At 40.9% G+C, this 22,490-nt stretch overlaps 1 protein-coding gene across 1 annotated transcript in view; it reads right to left on the minus strand.

Annotated features, from left to right (window-relative positions):
* Positions 1-1,689: 1,689 nt before the first annotated feature.
* LOC139446180 (adenylate cyclase type 2-like) overlaps positions 1,690-22,490 on the minus strand; it is a 102,423-nt gene continuing 81,622 nt past the window's right edge. Inside the window, exons 11-26 of the mRNA XM_071227490.1 lie at positions 21,648-21,786; positions 19,027-19,176; positions 17,726-17,781; positions 17,269-17,352; positions 16,621-16,788; positions 13,758-13,842; positions 11,627-11,755; positions 10,271-10,363; positions 9,913-10,088; positions 8,765-8,852; positions 7,185-7,337; positions 6,073-6,219; positions 5,402-5,503; positions 3,409-3,523; positions 2,701-2,825; positions 1,690-1,915 (exon numbers count right to left, since the gene is read on the minus strand). Coding sequence (XP_071083591.1) covers positions 1,781-1,915; positions 2,701-2,825; positions 3,409-3,523; positions 5,402-5,503; positions 6,073-6,219; positions 7,185-7,337; positions 8,765-8,852; positions 9,913-10,088; positions 10,271-10,363; positions 11,627-11,755; positions 13,758-13,842; positions 16,621-16,788; positions 17,269-17,352; positions 17,726-17,781; positions 19,027-19,176; positions 21,648-21,786 — 1,945 coding nt within the window. The 3' untranslated portion in view covers positions 1,690-1,780. The remainder of the gene's footprint in view (positions 1,916-2,700; positions 2,826-3,408; positions 3,524-5,401; positions 5,504-6,072; positions 6,220-7,184; positions 7,338-8,764; positions 8,853-9,912; positions 10,089-10,270; positions 10,364-11,626; positions 11,756-13,757; positions 13,843-16,620; positions 16,789-17,268; positions 17,353-17,725; positions 17,782-19,026; positions 19,177-21,647; positions 21,787-22,490) is intronic.

Genomic DNA, 22,490 nt, shown 5'->3' on the forward strand with positions numbered 1-22,490 from the left:
TAAATTCAGTCAAACACTGTTGTGTCAAATTTGATGTGGGGAACTTATAGTTATCTCAAAGTAAAAGCTTGCCCCTGTGAATTCCTTCTTTTTTCATCATTTTCGGTTGCGTCAAACCTCGGAAAACTCAAATTATTTACATGGCTCCCTTCAACTTCAACACAACGGTGTTTGACTGTAGAATGGATGACAATCTAATAACAGACTGTGGCCTTGGTTCTGGTAAGAAATCAAGAATGAACAAACATGACTGGTTGTTTTACTGTTACATGCAGATTGTATCTGAAACCGTGTGTCCTTCCATTTGTAACAATGGGAATCTTTGTGATCTTTCTGCAGATTTGTCTTGGAACTCAAGTCTATGAAGTCTATCCAAAAGTAACACAGGAATCCTTTAGAATTCACATTCTCATAGCAAGTCAAATGGCACTATCAAAACTCATCTTCAGGACATAATAAGGTAGTTATGGCAATGTATCCACTGATAGAATGGTGGAGCCTCATCTTCATTAAGATCTCTCAGCTTCTGTACCTCTCTTACATTCTCAGAGGGTGATTTATATTCACTGTATTTACTAGAAATCTCTTCCCTGATTTGAAGGTTTCATTACAATGGGCTGTATTTTCATCACATGCAATCCATGATCTCATCTGAGCTTCCTTGATTGCTTGTACAAGGATTGCCATTCCAGAAAGTTTTACACATGATCGTCAGTCAATGCTCCTATGAACATTCACAACAGTTCCTTAAGCTTCAGTATTGATCTGTCCTGAGAATTCATCTTAATGGCCCTGAAGCCAGCTTCATGGATTGCTTTGACACAAATGCTGTTTTGTGTTCTGCCAGCTCCAGCACCAGCAGGCCTGTCTGTAATACAAGGAGTGTTCTGTTGTCCTTTCAGATCAGGAGCTGCACAAGCATCACCAGTATGCATGTCTGTAATATAAGGAGTGGTCTGTTGTCCTTTCAGATCAGGAGCTGCACAAGCATCACCAGTATGCATGTCTGTAATACAAGGAGTGTTCTGTTGTCCTTTCAGATCAGGAGCTGCACAAGCATCACCAGTATGCATGTCTGTAATATAAGGAGTGGTCTGATGTCCTTTCAGATCAGGAGCTGCACAAGCATCACCAGTATGCATGTCTGTAGTATAAGGAGTGGTCTGTTGTCCTTTCAGATCAGGAGCTGCACAAACATCACCAGTATGCATGTCTGTAATATAAGGAGTGGTCTGTTGTCCTTTCAGATCAGGAGCTGCACAAACATCACCAGTATGCATGTCTGTAATATAAGGAGTGGTCTGTTGTCCTTTCAGATCAGGAGCTGCACAAACATCACCAGTATGCATGTCTGTAATACAAGGAGTGGTCTGTTGTCCGTTCAGATCAGGAGCTGCACAAGCATCACCAGCAGGCCTGTCTGTAATATAAGGAGTGGTCTGTTGTCCTTTCAGATCAGGATCTCCCCAAGCATCAACATCAGACCTGTCTGTAGCATAAGGAGCAGATTGTTGTCCTTATTATCAGGAACTCCCCAAGCATAAACATCAGGCCTGTCTGTAGTGTAAGGAGTGGTCTGTTGTCCTTATGATCAGGATCTCCACAAGCATCATCAACAGTCCTGTCTGTAGTGTAAGGAGTGGTCTGATGTCCTGATGATCAGGATCTCCACAAGCATCACCAACAGGCCTGTGTATTCGATAAGGAGTGGTCTGTTGTGTTGGAATGGAAGCGAGGATGAGAATATTGATAACAGTGTAGCAACAGTGGTGCTTTATTCCTATAAGTGTGTCACTACAGAATGAGGAAGTATAAAATAGGTTTTCATTGGCTCCTTGCCTTTCAAACTTGTTAATCCACGATATTCATGTTCGTATCCTTTCTCAATTAAAACTTGGGCTGTCTTTTCTGCCATCTGAAATGAATCAAGAAACAATCCTGAGAATAACTTTCATCCATGCAAATATGGAGCCAAACTTTAAGAAAGGTAATATTGACTGCTTTATAACACAGGTTTTAATAATAGTATTCTAAATAATATATGAACTGAAAACAAGGGTAAATGACTTCATTTCTGCAGAATAAAAAATACCTCTGCTTTTCATTTTAAAAATATTTTCACATCTAAATTTTAAGGAGTCGGCGTATTTGTTAGCCAAGTTCTAAAACAGGTCCATCCTGACATAGAACATATTGAATATTAGTCTAGGATAAAGTGACTTGTATTATTTTTCTAAATTCTCCAGAAAAAGTAAATACTGTATTCGACGTAATAAGCGCCCAGGGCGCTCTCAAAATTAGAAATAGGGGCTCTTATTAAAACATTATTTTGGTGAAAAAAACCAGAGTTGAAAGATAAATTATGTGTTCATGTACAATAGATATATTTTCCAGAATTAAATTAATTAAGGTTGCATATAACACACGAGTGCATATCATACGTGAAAATAAGTCTTGTGAACATTGATCAATCGGAAGGGGTGCTAATTGGGATTGTTCACTAGCCAATATATTCACAAATATCGCTATGGGCGCTTATTAGAGCGGGGAGCATATTACGTCGAATACGGAAACAAAAAAGACACAGAAACAGGCTTACATTTAAATAAATACAGTATGTTTTCTGGGATAGGTTGAACTGTAAGGCAAAGGTGCATCTTGGTCTGGTATGACCACCACTGTCAAAAGTTGTATACTTACATGTATTTTCCCCTGTTCGCTGCTACTGTCCATACGACTAGCTACATTGACAGTGTCACCCCAGATATCATACTGAGGCTTACGAGCACCGATGACTCCCGCTATGACAGGGCCATCATTTAAACCTGGGGGAGATACAAACAAACACTTTGTCTCTTCAGATTGCCACAAAAAATTATCTCTGCATTTATATGAATGATTTACTTCTTATAGTTTATCATGTGGAAGTAGAGATTGTAAGGCTATTTGTAGTGATTGTCAATCACAATAAATGACTGTAACAGTTGCAAAATGTTGAGTGTAGTCTGTCATAAAGACCCTGATAAAAATATGTCCAATACAGCCCATGCAAGTCTATAATAGTTGGCAAGTCTAGATTACTGCAGCTTCAAATTAAGAGAGCCTCTGGGCTATTTTTATTATATTGTATTATGAGAATTTTTTAATTCAACAACATTTTTTTCTGTAAAATATTTTAATGTCAGACACTAGATGTAGGTCTACGGTGCTGTAATGGTCAGATTTTGACAGGAAATGATTAGAGTTATCTGCCCCTGGATGTTGTAAACAAACATGGATAAAATGACATGGAAAAAGGCTCATAAATGTGTATGAATTCAACCTTGGAAACTGTTTTAGAGTTGCCATTGTGACAAGATGTTCACGATCCATTGTGGTTTATATAAAAATATATGTGATGAGACTCACCTATCCTGAGTTTGAACTGGTTAAAAGAATGCTGATTGAAGTTGTCTAGCTTTTCTATCATTGAAAGCGCGAAGTCTGTCATCTTCACAATGTTTGCTTCATTCTCCACTGAATCCTGAAACACACAAAAATAATTGAGTAAACAGAAAAAATATGAGTTATCTTATTGTCTTCTCAACTAACTCATTTGAAGATACAATAATTTTATAAACATTATTAAATACATTCTTCACTCTCATTAAACCGTTTCCATGGGGAATCAAAAGGTCACAAGCACTCTTCTGCTTTCAACAAAATTGGATCTAGTGATCAGGATTAACGGGGAGAGTTGCTTTTGTCGTGACGTGATCCGTCCCAAACACTTCATTTAAAGACCCGTGAAGATTCCGGGGTAGAATAGGTCTTCAGCAACCCATGCTTGCCGTAAAAGGTGACTATGCTTGTGGTAAAAGGTGACTAACGGGATCAGGTGGTCAGGCTCGCTGACTTGGTTGATATCTGTCATCGTATCCCAATTGCATGGATCGATGCTCATGATATTAATCACTGGATTGTCTGGGCCAGACTCGATTATTTACAGACCGCCGTCACATAGCTGGAATATTGCTGAGTGCGGCGTTAAACAACAAACCAACCAACCAACCAACCATTGGCTTAAAATGGCGGCTACTGCAATGTCATTCATTAGAAATAGAAGGTGCACCGAGTAAAGCAAGAACTGGAAAGAAATCAAGACCTGGTGTAAGCTGCCCAAATCGACCCCCCTTCAGAGTATACCAGTATAGATTCTGGGACCTCCCAGAATCCCTGGAACTCCCAGAGTATACCCTGGTGTTGATTCTGAGAAAGAGAAATCTACCCAGGTATACTTTGAAGGGGAGATATACTTTCAGACATTGATTCTAAAAATGGATTCATTTAAACATTCTGTGAATCCTTGATGTGTGTTTAAGTCATACTAAGGCTAGATGAGCTGCTGATGACGGGGGTTACCGCTTGAGGCGGCATGGTTTGAATTCCCGATGCATATTGGCATACACAACAGTGTGAAGCTGAGTGATGTCTTTTGGTAAGTAGAGCATTCTCTATTGTAACTTCGAATAGATGCTTCATTTTGATGAACCGACACCACTGACCGCACCACTCTTAACTCCATGACGGAGTTAGTTCCCAGTAGATCTGTGAGGGATCTATGTCCAAATCTTCTTTAATAAAATATGAGAGGAATTTGGTAGAGTTAAGACTCTTTGGGAAACCCGTAAGATAGTGGGCGGGGCGGGTGACATTTTACGGAAGTGCAGTGCATAGCAGCATGGGCGGATAAAGCTTTTTTGAAAAGGGGGGGGGGGGGGGGGGGGTGCACAATTAAGATCTATTTGTTGTCTTTGGTGGTAATTTATACAGAAAAAAAAAGATATTTTTCGAAATAAAAAGGGGGGGTGCGCACCCCCATACCCCCCCTCTGTATCCGCCCATGAGTGGGCAAACTGGCTAGGTAGAAAAGTAGTCAAAACGGCATGTTGGGTATTGTTAGGATTTTGAGGGTGGGGGTTAGGTTTATAATTTGAGTTTCCTTGATTTATTGAATAAACTATATATTTTGTTACTCTGACTTTGTTTATTTATTTTTCTAATCACTCCTCTACATCCCAAAAGAACTGGGAAATAGGTCGGCTGTAGGTTAAGAATGACGAACACAATGCAAAGCATGATACATTGTGACAGCCGTTCCTATTACACAAGGATCTGTCTGGCTTCAAAGCCTGCATCATTCATAGCCTGAATTGTATGATGATACCGTCCCCATTTGACATTATTTTTAGACATTGAAGAATTCCCCTAAAGTAGTTCTGTATGTCTCCGCTGGATTGACAATGTAATCACGTGACATACTGACGTTCATCGAGAAATGAACGACAGTCAGCTTGGTAGTGTTCATCTAGGCGAGGTCATCCGCTACTATCGATATTCCCTCGACATGATGGTGCCTCACCTCTTTATCTTCCATCCCAGGTTGAAGCCCTGTGGCTGCCATATATGTGCTGCCGATTGTCTTTATCTTCTCCACACAGTGAAACCTTGACTGGGTCAAGAGCTGCAAGGAGTTTAAGAATATTAAAAATGAAGAATTATATTTCTGGAAACATACAGTATATATCAGATTTTTCAATAATTTGTTTCCACCAAACCATTAACTGAAGGGTTGTTTGAAGCCAAAATAATGTTTTATAGTATGTGGTATATTAAAAACCGTTATCTCTCAAATTATTCTCATTTGGGTAAATAAAAAAACGTGTCTTTTTAATGACACGTCAAACAGTTACTTAACTTACCTTATTGACATTATTTCATACAGAATTGAATCAACACTCAGTGAGTAAAAAATCCCTGACTGTTCTCAGAATTTTAGCATGGATTCCTAACACAGACAGACAGACATAAGCCCAATAACTACATAAACAACTATTTTATTGTATCCAACTTAGAACAGGTATACTGATTTTACTTAAGCTATAAATCCTATTCGTGAAATATTGCTTTATTCTGATTGGTCGTTGCATAAAGAAAGATTGGTTGAACAGCCTTCAAAAGTATTTGCAAGTCACTGTTACTTAAGTCAATGTCACTCCCTCGTGTACACCTGATTTCAAAGTAAAGTCTTACAGTGTCAAAATCGGAGATAATTTCGTTGAGCACTCGTATACACTCGAGGCCATGTCTGTTGGCAGCATTTTGTTGGTAGAAGTCTTTGAAGTTGGGTATAGAAGCAAACATGACACTGACGTTGGGGTAGTACTTGTGATACAGGTCCTGGAATAGGAAGAGGAGAAACATCAGTTAATAAATATCATGGTCAGGGCCTACTTGCACAAAGCGAGTTTAGCGCTATGATGATCTTAACTCAAATGCTTTGATGAAGACTTAAGACAGTCAAAGCACTAAGACCACTTTGTGTAAGTGTCCTGAGCTGAGGCGCGTTTCACAAAGTGATTGTGGCGCTATGATCATCATAACTCCCATACTCTAACATAGACATAAGATGTCATAGCACTAAGATCACTTTGTTCAAGTAGGCTCAGTTTGTGCCTCTTTCACAAAGTGATTGTAACACTTTGACTGTCCTAACCTCCATACTATAACATAGACTAACGACAACTGCAGTGCTACAATTGCTAGCCTGTATCAGAAACAAGTAAAGGTCAAGGATTGAGTAAAAAATACTGAAATATTTAACAACAAATTTATTCCATATAACAATATTCAAATTCCCAATCTCATTAAAATCAGATGTTTGTTAATTCTCACTTCCGCTAAACAAAGATCTGAGGACATCTCATTACGGGTCATGTCAGGCCGACCTTGCGTGAACTTTGACCGACCAATGGAATGACCAATCAGAAGGCAGCTTTCTGGTGCTTTACGACAAAAATTTCAAATTCGCGACCACGCCTTGAAATATATTTTGATAAATTCTCGATTACAAATTTGATACCTGAACAAAAAAACATTCTGGAATGGCTAACAGATGGTCTACATTGTAAGGATTCAGCCGTTAAAACTGTTACTATCGTTCGAATACACCATGTTAAAGTTTCCGAGATTGCATGACTAGAAATCACATTCCGACTTTCACTTTCATAATCTGGTAAGCGACGCACTGATTGGTCGGATGAAAGGTTGTTCTGACGTGACCCCTATTGGAATGTCTTCAGATCTTTGTTTAACAGTAGCGAGAACTAAGGTCTGATTTTAATGAGATTGTTCAAATTCCTTACCTCATTTTTTCGAGATGACCTCAAAAAATAATCTGCCACATGAGCAGGTAAAATATTCTCAAGGATGATTTTGTTGATAGCTGCTGTGACCTTGACCTCATCAGGATCCTTTCTTGTCTTCCAGAGAAAGTCAACTCGCTGTGTGTACTCTGTCTGTAATATTTCTTGGAATGAGGGAGTGTGTTTGGTTTTATGACACGTATAACAATTTTCCAGTAATATCACAGCAGGGGACATCAAGAATAGTTGTTGCACAATTTACCCAGAAACAGAATAAAACTCAGGGTTTTCTCGTGTCATAGGAATATCTTAACCACTGGGGCACACGGGTGGCCCTGTCGTCTAATGCTGTGATATAACTGGAATACTTTTAAAAGCGGCGTTAGACCCAACTCACACACCACTTAACCACTGTGCTACCTTTCACAAGAATGTAATGGGGTAATTCAACAACGAAACACCCAGAAAGAAAATATTCTGTTTCTCATCGTATATACTACTCAAAACAAGTTAAAGAACACAAACATTTGGAAGGCTGTGTTGCAATACCAACTAGTATTAAAATCATATGAAAAAGTCCTATTCTTTAACTCCTTTGAGAAGTATATTTGGTTCCAGATTCTCTTTTTTTTTAACCGATTATACATGTGAAACATATCAATAGCCTACTCATCTTAAGTTTCTCATACTGACACCATTAGCAGGTTTAAATTTATCTTTGAACTTTTATCATTTAAAGATAAAATTAGGGGGGACGAGTCCAAATTTACTACCGGGGTACCCGACCCCCAATTACCCGTACCCGCTGTAGGTCACAAGAGTTGTGGACAAAATGTCTGATTGGGAATCGTTTTACAGCAGCCCTGACAAAAACTATTCAGATACATGTATCAAATGATCAGATCATGCGTTGACTGAAGCTTTATCTTTACGCAAACATATACAAGTCAAAAGGAATGTGTGCATCGTCAAGAAATAATGCGAACATTAGCGACTTGGAGTATATCATAAACCACTGAGCTAAAGCGAGTTTTATCACATGACTAACCACGGGTCCGGGTAGTCCTGTGGGTACCCGGGTTCTACTCAGTACCCACCCGACCCGAGTACCCGAGTACCTGAGTTATCCATCCCAGCCCTAGATGAAATATATATTTTTCCAAAGAAATTGTTTTCTATTAATTATCAATCTAAAAATATATAAAAGAAATATGCAAATTATCAGTGAGTGAGTGAGTGAGTTTGATTTAACGCCGCTTTAAACAGTATTCCAGTTATATCGCGGCCTGTCAGCTTAATGTGGGAGGAAAGCCCAAAGTGATGCAGGCCTCAGACATTTACCACTTCGGTGAAACCCACGAGCACGGGTATGGTGCTGACAAACCTAGAAACATAATCGGGGCGAACCGGGATTCGAACCCACAATTATAGGTTTCTGGCGTGCCCAGGGGACGCAACTCTGCACAGCAAATTGCGGCACCTTAGACGACTGGGCCACCCGTGTCCCCGCAAATTCTCAGAATGATTTTCCTAAAACTATTTTTTCAGAGGAACAAAACTGATCATATACAATGACCTACCTGTCTGTCCAGTACATGAAGAGCTATGAACATGATAGCCAGATGGACTGTTGCCATAAGCCGTAAATCTGCTTGCATTTCATTTGGTCTGAAATAAATGATTGCAAAAAAAATAAAAAATAACTTTTCATGACAATGAAGACCTAAAACGTTTTTCGATACATTATGTAAAATGTAAAAATTACAGCTATCCAGGTTCAATGGCACAGAGATTAGTGATGTCATTTGTGACGTCATGGTAACTGATGACATCACCATGTTCTGCAAAACATTGTGATGCAATTTCACAGCAACGTCCTAACGTCACCCAAGCAATATCTCCTGTTGAAAGTCAGATTTGGAAGAGAAATCCTGAACACACCTCTTAAAATATATGTTTTATCAAAAATATCAAGATATGTTTATAAAAACCATAAATAAATCATACACACTTTAATTGTCTGGGTTTTACTTTTGCACTGAAGGACGAAAGTAACTTTCAGTAGTATCTATATTGTTAAATCCTATGTCTAAACGAAATAAACAAGAAAATCAAATTTCTTTATTAACACATGCAGATTGCAAAGGGGATAACAGAAGTAGCTTTCTAGTCTGTCTTACAGACCCTGATACAAATATATATCAAATACAGCCCATGCAAGTCTATAATGTTTGGCAAGTCTAGATTACTGCAGATTTCTGAAAATGAAGAGAGTCACTGGGCTCCCTTTTATTATATTTTTTATTAAGATAACTGAACAACTGTTTTTTCTGTACGATATGTTCATTTCAGAGACTAGATGTTAGTCTAGTAGCTTTCCAGGAAGCATGGTTTCCGGATTAACAGGATCTTTTGTTTGTCTGTTTCTTGTTTAATGCCGCACTCAGCAATATTCCAGCCATATGACGGCGGTCTGTTAATAATCGAGTCTGGACCAGACAATACAGTGATCAACATCATGAGGATCGATCCATGCAATTGGGATACGATGACATGCATCAACCAAGTCAGCGGGCCTGACCACCCGATCCTGTTAGTCGCCTCTTAGGACAAGCATAGTCGCCTTTTATGGCAACCATGGGTTGCTGAAGACTTATTCTACCCCGGATCTTCACGAGTCATTAACAAGATCTGTGTACATAGATATCAGTATCACACATGCACTTACTGTGTATCTTTGTTGACCAAGTTGTTGAACTTGATGAAGATGTCTTGTCTGCCAAGATGAAGAATGAGGAAGTAGACAACTAGCGCCACCGACATCTCAGCTAGCTTGATGATGAAGCTGAGGTGGACGAAGACACTGCATGATGTCAGCCCCAGCATAAAACTCAGGATGTAGTACTAGAAGACAACAAAGTTACTCCAATCAACATAGATACTCTCCACTATTTCTACATTCAAAACAGTGGTATGATGCTATGAGCACAATGGGAAATGAACTTTCTGGAATAATTTTTCAAAAGGCATTGTTAAACCATTTCCATTCTCTCCCAATGCCTTCAACGATTAAAAGAAATCCTTACAAGTGGATAGTCACAGCTGCTTTCACCGAGTATTGGCACCATGGAGGAAGAGTTTGTCGACTCCGACATGTGAAGTTCTGTATTGCAGGAAATCTGAAGAATATACAGAACATTAGACTTAAATTAGTCCCAGAAATAAGGTTATCTCATTTAAAAAACATATATCTACAAAATAAACACACAAAAAATCCAAATGGGGCCTAGAACAATCCTTAATCCTAGAGCTGAAGCAATTTAGACTTGCCAAATCATTCTAGACTTGAGTTGGACTCCTTTTTTAATTTTTTCTCTTGCGTCCAGGAGACAGACTAACAGAACATACTTCAAAGCTAATGTGAGAAATTAGGAAAGCCAAAATTACAAATTGTAAATAATTAGTAATGTATCATATATTCATCTACATCTTCCCGAGGCAAGAGAGTTAACTGACTTTAAAAGTCCAGTTTCCACCCTTGCCGAACGAGGCTGGAATTACTGGGCTCTATAGTAGCGCCACCAGTGGCTATTTACAGTTATGGCCAATGGACCAATCAGATTCCACCTCTCGTATCGCTTGCGTTTGCTTCACACAAAATGGTGGCGCCGAGTCAGGACAATCTGATCGATAATCAAGATCTATATTGTGATAAAACGAGTCTTACATTGCGCAATGCATCAAATCACGTGAGCATCTTCATTAAAACATGAAAAGATTTGGAAAATATCTATTGACGCTAAGTTGACGGAACACATGCATTACAAATCCAGAAATTGACCTAAATCTGCATGGCAGTTTATGATGGATGTCAATTTTGTTAAACGATTTTGGTTGGACTATGCATAGACTCATTAGTCAAGGGTGGAAACTGGACTTTTACGTTCGTGACCAATTAGTGTTATTCCAGGACAAGCCGAATAGCAACATGTGCCCCTCTTGTGGCCATTTTTGCGACTGAGTTCGGTCTTAGTGCAAACGTGCATATCTAAAACAATTGTCAACTCGTTGCGTAATTGTTCACACATTTTCCCCATATATTATATACATTTCAGATGCAATTTAAAGCACATCGGGACGTGCGGAATTATACATTATGTTTGACACATTTAACTGTGTCTTTGGTATATATTTAGATGCAAGACATATGTAAAATCAAAAATTATTTCTGAGGGATTCTTTGACGAAGAACTTGAAATCATACGCGCATTCTGATTGGTTTGTCGTATTTCTCACATGACATTCATCCATAGGGGGATGAGTCTTCATGCAGGTTACGGAAAGGGGCGAGTGGTGACGAATGTGTACTTTTATAGTCAGTTAATTCCCTTGCCTCAGGAAGATGTCCAGACAGGTGATGGGGGAGATCTCGAGGTACTCACCAGACTGATGCTGGAGGCAAAGAGGATGAGGCTGGTACAGCAGACAGAAATGACCAAACGGAGACAGGTGCTATAGGTGATGCATCGGCTGAACTTGACCAACACACTGACCAACTTGTTGCCAAAAGACTGTTCAAACAGAAATAAAATCAATACTGATATTAGAGAATCCACATTTGCCGGTTTAGGATTTTCAAAGACAAGACAATGTCTGTCAGGAATGTTTTCAGAATCAACACATGACTCATCACAAGGGGTATTTTGGACAGAAACTGATGGTAACCATGGTAACAGTATGCTTACTATTGTCAATATTTTGTCATTTCACCTCTAAAAACTATCGATGGTCTAGCATGGGATCGATATCAAATGGAATTTTTTTAGCTGGAGAGTAATATATCAATCTCATTAAAATCAGATTGTTTACTCCAGTTTGATACCTCTTTGCATGGAGCTCTGAGGACCCGTCTGTAGTAGGTCAAGTCAGGTTTGTTTGTTTGTTTGTTTCTTGTTTAATGACACACTCAGCAATATTCCAGCTATATGATGGCGGTCTGTTAATAATCAAGTCTGGACCAGACAATACAGTGATTGACATCATGTGTCCAAGTGATTGGGATATGATGACATGCATCAACCATGTCAGTTAGCCTGACCACCCAATCCCGTTAGTCGCCTCTTACAACAAGCATCGTCCCCTTTTACGGCAAGCATGGGTTGCTGAAGACCTTTCTAATCAGCCAATGTAAATTCTTGGTATGAATGAGCAAAGCGTCCAGACAATTACACCTGATTTTTGTAACATGAAAATTAAAATAAACAGTCCACGTTTTATTTGAGAACCAGACAAGTGACATCAATCCTAATTTGATTGGCAGCTATTTTTTTTAAATTGTTGTGTCAATGGGTCAGGATTTATTTAAGAAATACATGATGAGTGGTCTTTGTTTATGGTACAATAAAACACTGCAGGGAGAATAAACCATGAGGGGCACAGCCTCAAGTGGTTTATTCTTCTTGCAGTGTTTTATTGTACCATAAACAAAGACCACGAGTCGTTTACTTCCTAAATAAACCTTGACCCATTATAAATCAACATTATGTGCAACATATTTACCCCTATTTAATTAATGATGACTCCCTGAATACAATCTGACTTCGGCAATGTCGGACAAGTCCATTTTTGAAAATGGGGTTAAGTCTGGTATTTCCTGGATATTCTCACAATTTTCACATCAATTATCAGTACCTTTTCTCCCAATACCAATACCACGCCTCCCATCTCGCCCACATTTGGATGCCATCATTCAGCCATAGCATTTATCTGCTTTGTCCAGCAGCATCTATGGGGAACAACTCACCAGACACTTCCCTCTCAAACATAACGTTGTCCCAATTACGACATCATCAAGATGCTAGCATATGTTCGAATGTCGAGAAATGACATCATGCACAGTAGTCCGTATCTAAAAATAGACACCCTCATGCATATTCATGACCATCTCCTCACGCATCATGATAGAACAAAGTTTTATCGTGAAATATAAACCTACTGGCTGTTTGTGTAACTCGATATGGAGTTTTTGAAATTGTGGTAACACCTCGCTGGAGGTATTACAACGATTGTAACACCTCGCAGGGGGGCTTACAATCATTGTAAACCCTTGATAGAACAAAAACTACGAACAGCCTACAAGACGCACGTGCAGATTTCGTGCCATTGCGAGACGCACATGCAGATTTCGCACCGTTGCGAGACCCACATGCTGAGGTAACTGGTTTCATTGAACCGAGTTCACGGCTGCAGGCGATATTTCATCTCCGATACAGGTTATACATTTAAGAGTTTTTATTACAGTTATTTAATTAAAAACGTTGTCTATGCGATGTCGGTTTATAAGTTGAACAAACCATGTCTCCTCGAGATTACCAGCGATTGTACACCCTGACATTCGGTGACATACTGACAATCGCTGGTAATCCCTCGTCGAAATGGTTTCTCCTATACATAAACCACACTACGCTCTTCATTGTTCTTTGCGATTTATTGCGTAGCTATCTTATACATAATAATAGAATAGAGATATAATACACTTGATAAATGAGGATAGGTGAAATTCTGAACACTCACAATGCAGACTTCGGCAAATTGTATCACAGATATAAGCCCAAAGGTCACGACCCCCAAGATTCCAACTACCAGTAGCGGAATATCTCTGAAAAATAGAGAGCAGAATTGTATAAATGGATATGTTTACTTTGGAATATATTGGGATCTGCAAGGATTCCAGATCAAAAACAAAAAAAACAGTGGTGTTTGGGGGAGCCGCCATCTTGTTTTCCAAAACAAGGTATTTTTTTTCTATGTGGAATCCTTATTCAAAGTTAACTTTCGACTAAAAAAAAAATACTGGAGGTAAGTGATTAAGAAACAGATTGGAGATGTGAAAATCCCACAGCCCACAACGAGAGACTTTCCTGTAGCTCATATAGGAAAACTGGCCGCTTGTACTAGTCTGGACTAATGCTGGTTTTATAGCGCTAGCCCTCTGAGACACCATGCCACAGTTTAACATGAATACCCCACGCAGACATAGTTTACTGACTATGTCCTTGTTTTAGCCACTTAATGCTGAGCGCCAGGCAGGGTAACAATAAGTACTATCTTTGAACGTCTTTTGGTACGGGTTCAAACGCAGTTCCTTCCACTCTACCCCGATGGACACTCTACCACTAGAGTTTGAGTGAGTACGGTTTTACGCCGCTTTTAGCAATATTCCAGCAATATCACGGCGGGGGACACCAGAAATGGGCTTCACACATTGTACCCATGTCGGGAATCTAACCCGGGTCTTCGGCGTGACGAGCTAATGCTTTAACCACTAGGCTACCCGACCGCCCTCTATCACTAGACCATGGAGGCAGTCTGATATAAAAGAACAGATGGGGATGTGGTATAGATTAAGGTTGGGATGTGGTAGTGGGGTTGTGGAAGGTGGGGATGTGGAAGGTGGGGGATGTGGTAGGTGGGGATGTGGCAGGTGGGGGAAGTGGTAGGTGGGGATGTGGTAGGTGGGGGAAGTGGTAGGAGGGGGATGTGGTAGGTGGGGATGTGGTAGTGGGGTTGTGGAAGGTGGGGATGTGGAAGGTGGGGATGTGGTAAGTGGGGATGTGATAGGTGGGGATGTGGTAGGTGGGGGAAGTGGTAGGTGGGGGAAGTGGTAGGTGGGGATGTGGTAGGTGGGGGGGAAGTGGTAGGTGGGGATTGTGGTAGGTGGGGATGTGGAAGGTGGGGGAAGTGGTAGGAGGGGATGTGGAAGGTGGGGGATGTGGTAGGTGGGGATGTGGAAGGTGGGGGAAGTGGTAGGAGGGGGATGTGGTAGGTGGGGATGTGGTAGGTGGGGGATGTGGTAGGTGGGGGAAGTGGTAGGAGGGGGATGTGGTAGGTGGGAATGTGATAGTTGGGGATGTGGTAGGTGGGGATGTGGTAGGTGGGGGAGTGGTAGGTGGGGATGTGGAAGGTGGGGGAGTGGTAGGTGGGGATGTGGAAGGTGGGGATGTGGTAGGTGGGGATGTGGTAGGTGGGGATGTGGTAGGTGGGGGAGTGGTAGGTGGGGATGTGGTAGGTGGGGGAGTGGTAGGTGGGGATGTGGAAGGTGGGGATGTGGTAGGTGGGGATGTGGTAGGTGGGGATGTGGTAGGTGGGGGGGAAGTGGTAGGTGGGGATGTGGTAGGTGGGGATGTGGAAGGTGGGGGAAGTGGTAGGAGGGGGATGTGGTAGGTGGGGATGTGGTAGGTGGGGGAAGTGGTAGGAGGGGATGTGGAAGGTGGGGATGTGGTAAGTGGGGATGTGGTAGGTGGGGGAAGTAGTAGGAGGGGGATGTGGTAGGTGGGGGAAGTGGTAAGTGGGAATGTGGTAGATGGGGATGTGGTAGGAGGGGGATGTGGTAGGAGGGGGATGTGGTAGGTGGGAATGTGATAGTTGGGGATGTGGTAGGTGGGGATGTGGTAGGTGGGGATGTGGTAGGTGGAGGAGTGGTAGGTGGGGATGTGGAAGGTGGGGGAGTGGTAGGTGGGGATGTGGAAGGTGGGGATGTGGTAGGTGGGGATGTGGTAGGTGGGGATGTGGTAGGTGGGGGAGTGGTAGGTGGGGATGTGGTAGGTGGGGGAGTGGTAGGTGGGGATGTGGAAGGTGGGGATGTGGTAGGTGGGGATGTGGTAGGTGGGGGATGTGGTAGGTGGGGATGTGGTAGGTGGGGATGTGGTAGATGGGGATGTGGTAGGTGGGGGATATGGTAGGTGGGGATGTGGTAGGTGGGGATGTGGTAGGTGGGGGAGTGGTAGGTGGGGATGTGGAAGGTGGGGGATGTGGTAGGTGGGGATGTGGCAGGTGGGGATGTGGTAGGTGGGGGATGTGGTAGGTGGGGATGTGGTAGGTGGGGGATGTGGAAGATGGGGATGTGGTAGATGGGGATGTGGAAGGTGGGGATGTGGTAGGTGGGGATGTGGTAGGTGGGGATGTGGTAGATGGGGATGTGGTAGGTGGGGATGTGGCAGGTGGGGATGTGGTAGGTGGGGATGTGGTAGATGGGGATGTGGTAGGAGGGGGATGTGGTAGGTAGGGATGTGATAGGTGGGGATGTGGTATTTGGGGATGTTGAAGGTGGGGATGTGGTAGTGGGGATGTGGTAGTGGGGATGTGGTAGGTGGGGATGTGATAGGTGGGGATGTGGTATTTGGGGATGTTGGTGGGGATGTGGTAGTGGGGATGTGGTAGTGGGGATGTGGTAGGTGGGGCTGAGTTAGTCGGGGATGTGGTAGTGGGGATGTGGTAGTGGGGATGTGGTAGGTGGGGATGTGGTAGTGGGGATGTGGTAGTGGGGATGTGGTAGGTGGGGATGTGGTAGTCGGGGATGTGGTAGGTGGGGCTGAGTTAGTCGGGGATGTGGTAGTCGGGGATGTGGTAGGTGGGGATGTGGAAGTCGGGGACGTACCTGGGCAGCATGATGGCTTGGATGATGATGACAGAGAGGAAGATTATGGCACAGCAGGCCACCTGGTACTTGAACATCAGGTCAGCTTGGTGCATGTAACTGTGTTCCTGTTGCCGCTGCTTGAACGTCAGGATCACCCTGTTCACGTCGGTGTTGTTCGGAAGACACCTAGTGGTCATACAAGGAATATTTTAATCACTCACCAACTCACCCAAACCCACATAGAATATTAAATGCCTGCATGAGCTCACTTCACTACAACATGACTGAAATAGGCTGATATCTTGTTGGCTGCAATTGGATGACACTTAACACAACATACATAGGTTAAATATTCTTATCGAATGAAAACAAATAGCAGACTACATAGACAAAATTAACATCAGCAGAAATTTTATCACACGCATCAAACATTCAAGGTATGGACATGTCTCCTTGTTTATTTATATTTGTGATTAAGGACGCGACACATGCACCTATAATCAGAAATGGTACAGATCTGTTCCATATCCTATGGCCAATTTCTGTTGGCTAAAAGTGCTAGGTTTGCTGCACAAACCATCCGTTGAACCAGTTAAACATTAACCACACACACACGCTCTGTTTCAGTCAGAATGGTTAACGTATGATGTACTACTGGGCACTGACCTTCCACCCCCGAGTTGGTCAAGGCGTTTACCCAGCTCCACCTTCACTTCCTGTTGTAGATACATGTCTCCTGACAACAGACTGCTGCAAACAGAACAAGATCAGAGTTATGTCCCTTGATGTGTTTTCAAGAGATGAAATGTACATTGGGACAAAAGAACTAAAAAGAAATTCTTTTGTTTTGTCTTGTATACAAGAGTTATCTCCCTTGATGTGTTTTCAAGATATGACATGTATCCCACAGATGAAAATTATTTGTCTCAGTACACAAGATTAAATTTTTAAAAATTATTTTTACATTTTAAGAAATGTAATCTTCAAAATGATTATGAAACACTCATTATAAATGAGAATATTTTTTATGGGTAGTTATTTCATTAATGATTAATAATAGTAACATTTATTGAATTATGGGAATTCAATGCCACATGATAACATTTTCTTGTCGAGGACACACCTTTGATCCAGTCCGCTTGAATTAATAATGAAATTTGTATCCACTAAGGCCAGACTCTGTTGGAAATAAGGCAAATATTTATTAATAAAACATATTCATCATTAGAATGAGTGAGATTGCTATAGCGCTGCTTTTAACAGGTATATGATGGTGTGTCTGCTTATCATAGGAGGAAAGCCCAAAGTGAAGCAGGTCTTTGATGTTTAGGGAATGGTCGTTTATTATTGGGGGTGTCTGGTCATGAATCCCACATCCCTCCCTATAATAAATGACCAGTCCCTAAATAATGTTCCAATTTATTAAAAAAACACAAAAAAACATTTGAAAAAAAAAAATAGAGCTGTGTCATTTTCCTCTTAATTTCACTGACCCCTCCCTCCCCATCTCCAGGGGGCACGGGTGGCCTAGTCGTCTAAGGCGCCGCGATTCGCTGTGCAGAGTTGCGTCCTTAGGGCACACCAGAAACCTATGATTGTGGGTTCGATCTCGGTTCACCCCGATTATGTTTCTAGGTTTTTCAGCACCATACCCGTGCTTGTGGGTTTCACCTTAAGTGGTAAACGTCTGAGACCTGCATCACTTGGGGCTTTCCTCCCACATTAAACTGACACGCCGTGATATAAATGTTTTATGAGATCACTGGTTCATTAAATCTAAAGTACCAGTGCGATAATCAAAAGAAACAGTAAAACCCATTGAGCTCAATCCTTGTTATTTTGAAAAGCGTTATCTCGATTGTACCGATATTTTGAACCTATTCTCTGGTCCCAACCGCCTTACCAATCTCTATCATGCCTCATTATCTTGAATATCCAGATATCTCTGGTTAGGTTTGAGATAATGGGGTTTGACTGTAATTTAAATTAAATAACAAATAAATTATTATCTCAAATATTGAACAATAGATAGTTATCTAATGCTTCTATATGAAATAAAATTTCTAGCTTTTTAATATTACAAAGGTGCAAAAAATAATAGTTTTAAACTTCTGCTGTTTGATCTTAATCGATACATTTCAATGTACTAAGCTTAACTGCAAGGCAAAAGATAGTATAGACTTGAAAATTTGATTTGTACACACACAAAATTACTAGGCTGAAAACAGTCGCCAAAACACTGCAAACTTCAGGTCCAAAACACAACTATGATACCCACATTAAATACATCACCATCACCATCACCATCACCATCAAATAACTATTTCTTGTTTGCTTCATATATAACCAACATAAAACATGGATCTATATTTTTTTCTCTCAGCTGCTTATACATTCATTGGAAGATGTAGGTGCAGTACTTACAGTGAGACTGAGGACTCGAGACACCATGGACGTAGACTGGAGGTTGGCGAAGGGTTTGTCTATACCCCAGGTCTCTAAGTACTTGGTGACTTTTAATGAAGCTCGCATCGTGTGTTCAAATCTTGTCCTCGCCAGCTTCTGTCTCCTTGGCTGGAAAATGAAAAATTCATGTTACATAACCATTCAAGATGCCAAATCTTATTATTGTTGAATTTGTTAATTCAGTAATGAATAATGTGTTTTCATGGAAAATTGTTTAACTAGCTTGTTATCTTCTCCATAATTTAAGGAGCATGAAAATAATTTTTAGAATAATTTTAGTTTTTTTCATACTGATGAACACACATTTATATCGATGAGGAAAACTTTGTTCAACAGGTTGATCTTGTCCTGAGATAGGTAAGGAATTAATCATGAAGTGACTTGCATACAGGATAATTAATTTATTTACAGTTAGATATGAGAATGTGATGGGAGGTCACTGTAAATCCTGACATTAATCGATATCAGATACACCTTGTGTTATATGCTAAAGATAGCACACCAAGACATCAATCAGACTAACTTCACAGCAATGAGGGGCGGTCTGGTAGCCTAGTGGTTAAAACCTTTGCTCATCATGCCGAAGACCCGGGTTCGATTCCCGATATGGGTACAATGTGTGAATCCCATTTGAGTCATCCGCCGTGATATTGCTGGAATATTGCTAAAAGTGGCGAAAAACCAAACTCACTCACTCACAGCAATGAAGGTGAAGTGAAATGGGGTTGAACGTCATGTAGCAATGTGCATGGACTTGTGTGTGTGGCTGCTTGTACTAGTCCGGACTTATGCTGGTTTTATGGTGCTATTGCACTGAGATACCATGCCACAGTTTAAAATAAATACCCCACTCAGACACAGTATACTGACTCCAAAATTGACCAGTCATTGTTTTAGCCCTTAATGCTAAGTGCCAGGCAGGGCAACAACAAGTACCATCTTTTAAAGTCTTTTTGTATGAAGCGAAGGGATCAAACCACCGACCTCCCACTCTCTGGATAGATGTTCATCCACTAGTTTGCAGCAGTGAAAAATGTGATTATTCAGACGTGATCTATTACCATACGTGAAACTTTATCTCTATTTGACTGAAGTGTATATGAGCAACTGCTTGAGTGACATGGTGCTGTGTGCTACAGTTCAATATAGAAAAGCAGTGATAAGAGTTAGTTGTCCGTCTTACGGTATCCTCCAAACTCTCTCTGTCCCATAATTCCTCATCTGCCTGTCAACGATAGTCACCATGGTTCAAAGACAACAAAACTTATGTTTCAGATGCCAAAACTGTTTCTAACACACAAGGTCTGCCTGTGTCATACAAAAATTATACCTGGAAGAGGTAACACAAATTAACTTATGACAAATATGAAAAATTAAAATATTGATAAACATTTATTCCCACAGAGACAAAATATATAGAATCCATTAGGTGATATCTTATCAAAAAAAGCTTGAGGATCTGCTGAAAAGTGGGAAAACAAGTCAATCTGAAAGGCAATCAGGCCAAACGAACATTTCACCACACAATTACTTTGTCTTACTGCATGATCATCAAGACATGTTTAAAACTGTATACAACCTGCCCAACACTGCTTACAATCTGCTTATAACTTGTTTAACACTGTGTTCAACCTGCTAATTTGCTTAACACTGTATACAACCTGCTTAACTCCGCTTACAACTGCTTATAACTTGTTTAACACTGTGTACAACATGCTAATAATTTGCTTAACACTGTATACAACCTGCTTAACACTGCTTACAATCTGCTTATAACTTGTTTAACACTGTATACAACCTGCTAATAATTTGCTTAACACTGTATAAAATCTGCTTAACACTGCTTACAACTTGTTTAACACTGCTTACATGGCAACATTTTCAGACAACTGTTTGATTAACAATTCTGAATTTGTCCAGGAGGTTTTTTCTTAATCTGGAAACTAAAAATAAAATATGAATAAAATCTGTCTAAATGGCACAGGGCACCACTTTCATAAGCTGAATATGATATTAGCTTGGTACATGATTCCTATGAATTACACACAAAAATGGAAGAACTAGAACAACTTAGTAAGGTTAAAAACTAGACCATCCTCAATAATACAGGTTATTTTTTCTCCATTCTATTAAGACCCAATACCCAGGACCCCTTTGCTTTGGATTACCATAGCTCCATTTTGGGCCTCATTCAAACAACTGAGTGCCAGTATGGTTGTTCTGCTGTTATATGGCAATATTCTAGCCATATCCTAGAGGGGGACTCCAGAAATGGGCTTCACACAATGTACCAATTTGGGGCATCAAACCTGGGTCTTTGGCAAGACGGCAGTGGGGTAGCCAAGTGGTTAAAGCATTCCCTCATCACGCCAAAGACCCAGGTTCTATTCCCCACATGGGTACAATGTGTAGGCCCATTTCTGGTGTCCCCCGCCGTGATATTGCTGGACCTGTTTCAAAACAGAATGGAGATACAGCACCCTGGATGATAAAGGATGATAAAGGATGATAAAGGATGATAAAGGATGAAAGGATATCCAATTAGCAAATAAAAGGTCATAAATGAATGTCTCACTCACCCTCCTCTCGAAAGGCACAACAAGGAAGGTCTTCATATTGTTATCGGCGATGAAGCGACTCCGAGTATCGGCGTTGCCAGGCTCCACCTCATACTGTCCCCCAAGACTGTCGAGGGTCTGCTGGGAGATGTGAACACGTCTGGGGGTAGGGGGAGAGAATGTCAACAGTCGAGACAAAAGCTGATGACATCTTATGTCCCTTTGGTAACATGGACATATTGAAGAAAATCTTACAGGAAGTTGAAAGTAATGAAAAATGTTTCATGTCAAATTTGGTAAAATTTGTCCAGAAAATCAATTGACAACAAACTGTTTTTATGGTCCTGGGACCCATTCCACAAAGGTTTTGTAGCGCTATGACAGTCATAAGTCTATGTATGGGAGTTACGATCGTCTTACCACTACGATCACTTTGTGGAACAGGGCCCTTGTCATTTGCTGTATATTTTATCAAATAAAATTGTTGGAGATAGCAGACACGCTTGTAATGAAATAACAGAAATAGCAAAATCACTCTGTGGTCCCTTGTGTACTCAGTCATTGTCAATATTTATGGTAACAACAAATTATTAATCTCTGCGTCTGCTCATCAATCTGCCTATCAAAACATCCACGGCCACACGCAGCTGTTCAAAGTGGCTACCGGTATAAATAATTGAAGGAATCCGATGAACTCAATTTACACCCTCACTTAACAAAAGTAAAACAGTGGCCGAATCTGCGAAACCAGGGTGTTTTAAAATGTTCGAGTCGATTACAAATTCAACTCCAAAATCGTCCGCAAATGGGTGATCCGGTTTGACAAGTCTATGGCAGGTGACACTTGTGTCCGTATGTCAATGA

Source organism: Haliotis cracherodii, unplaced genomic scaffold (assembly GCF_022045235.1).
Source record: "Haliotis cracherodii isolate W230 unplaced genomic scaffold, xgHalCrac1.p SCAF_10, whole genome shotgun sequence".
In the NCBI taxonomy this organism is placed as follows: Eukaryota; Metazoa; Mollusca; class Gastropoda; order Lepetellida; family Haliotidae; genus Haliotis; species Haliotis cracherodii.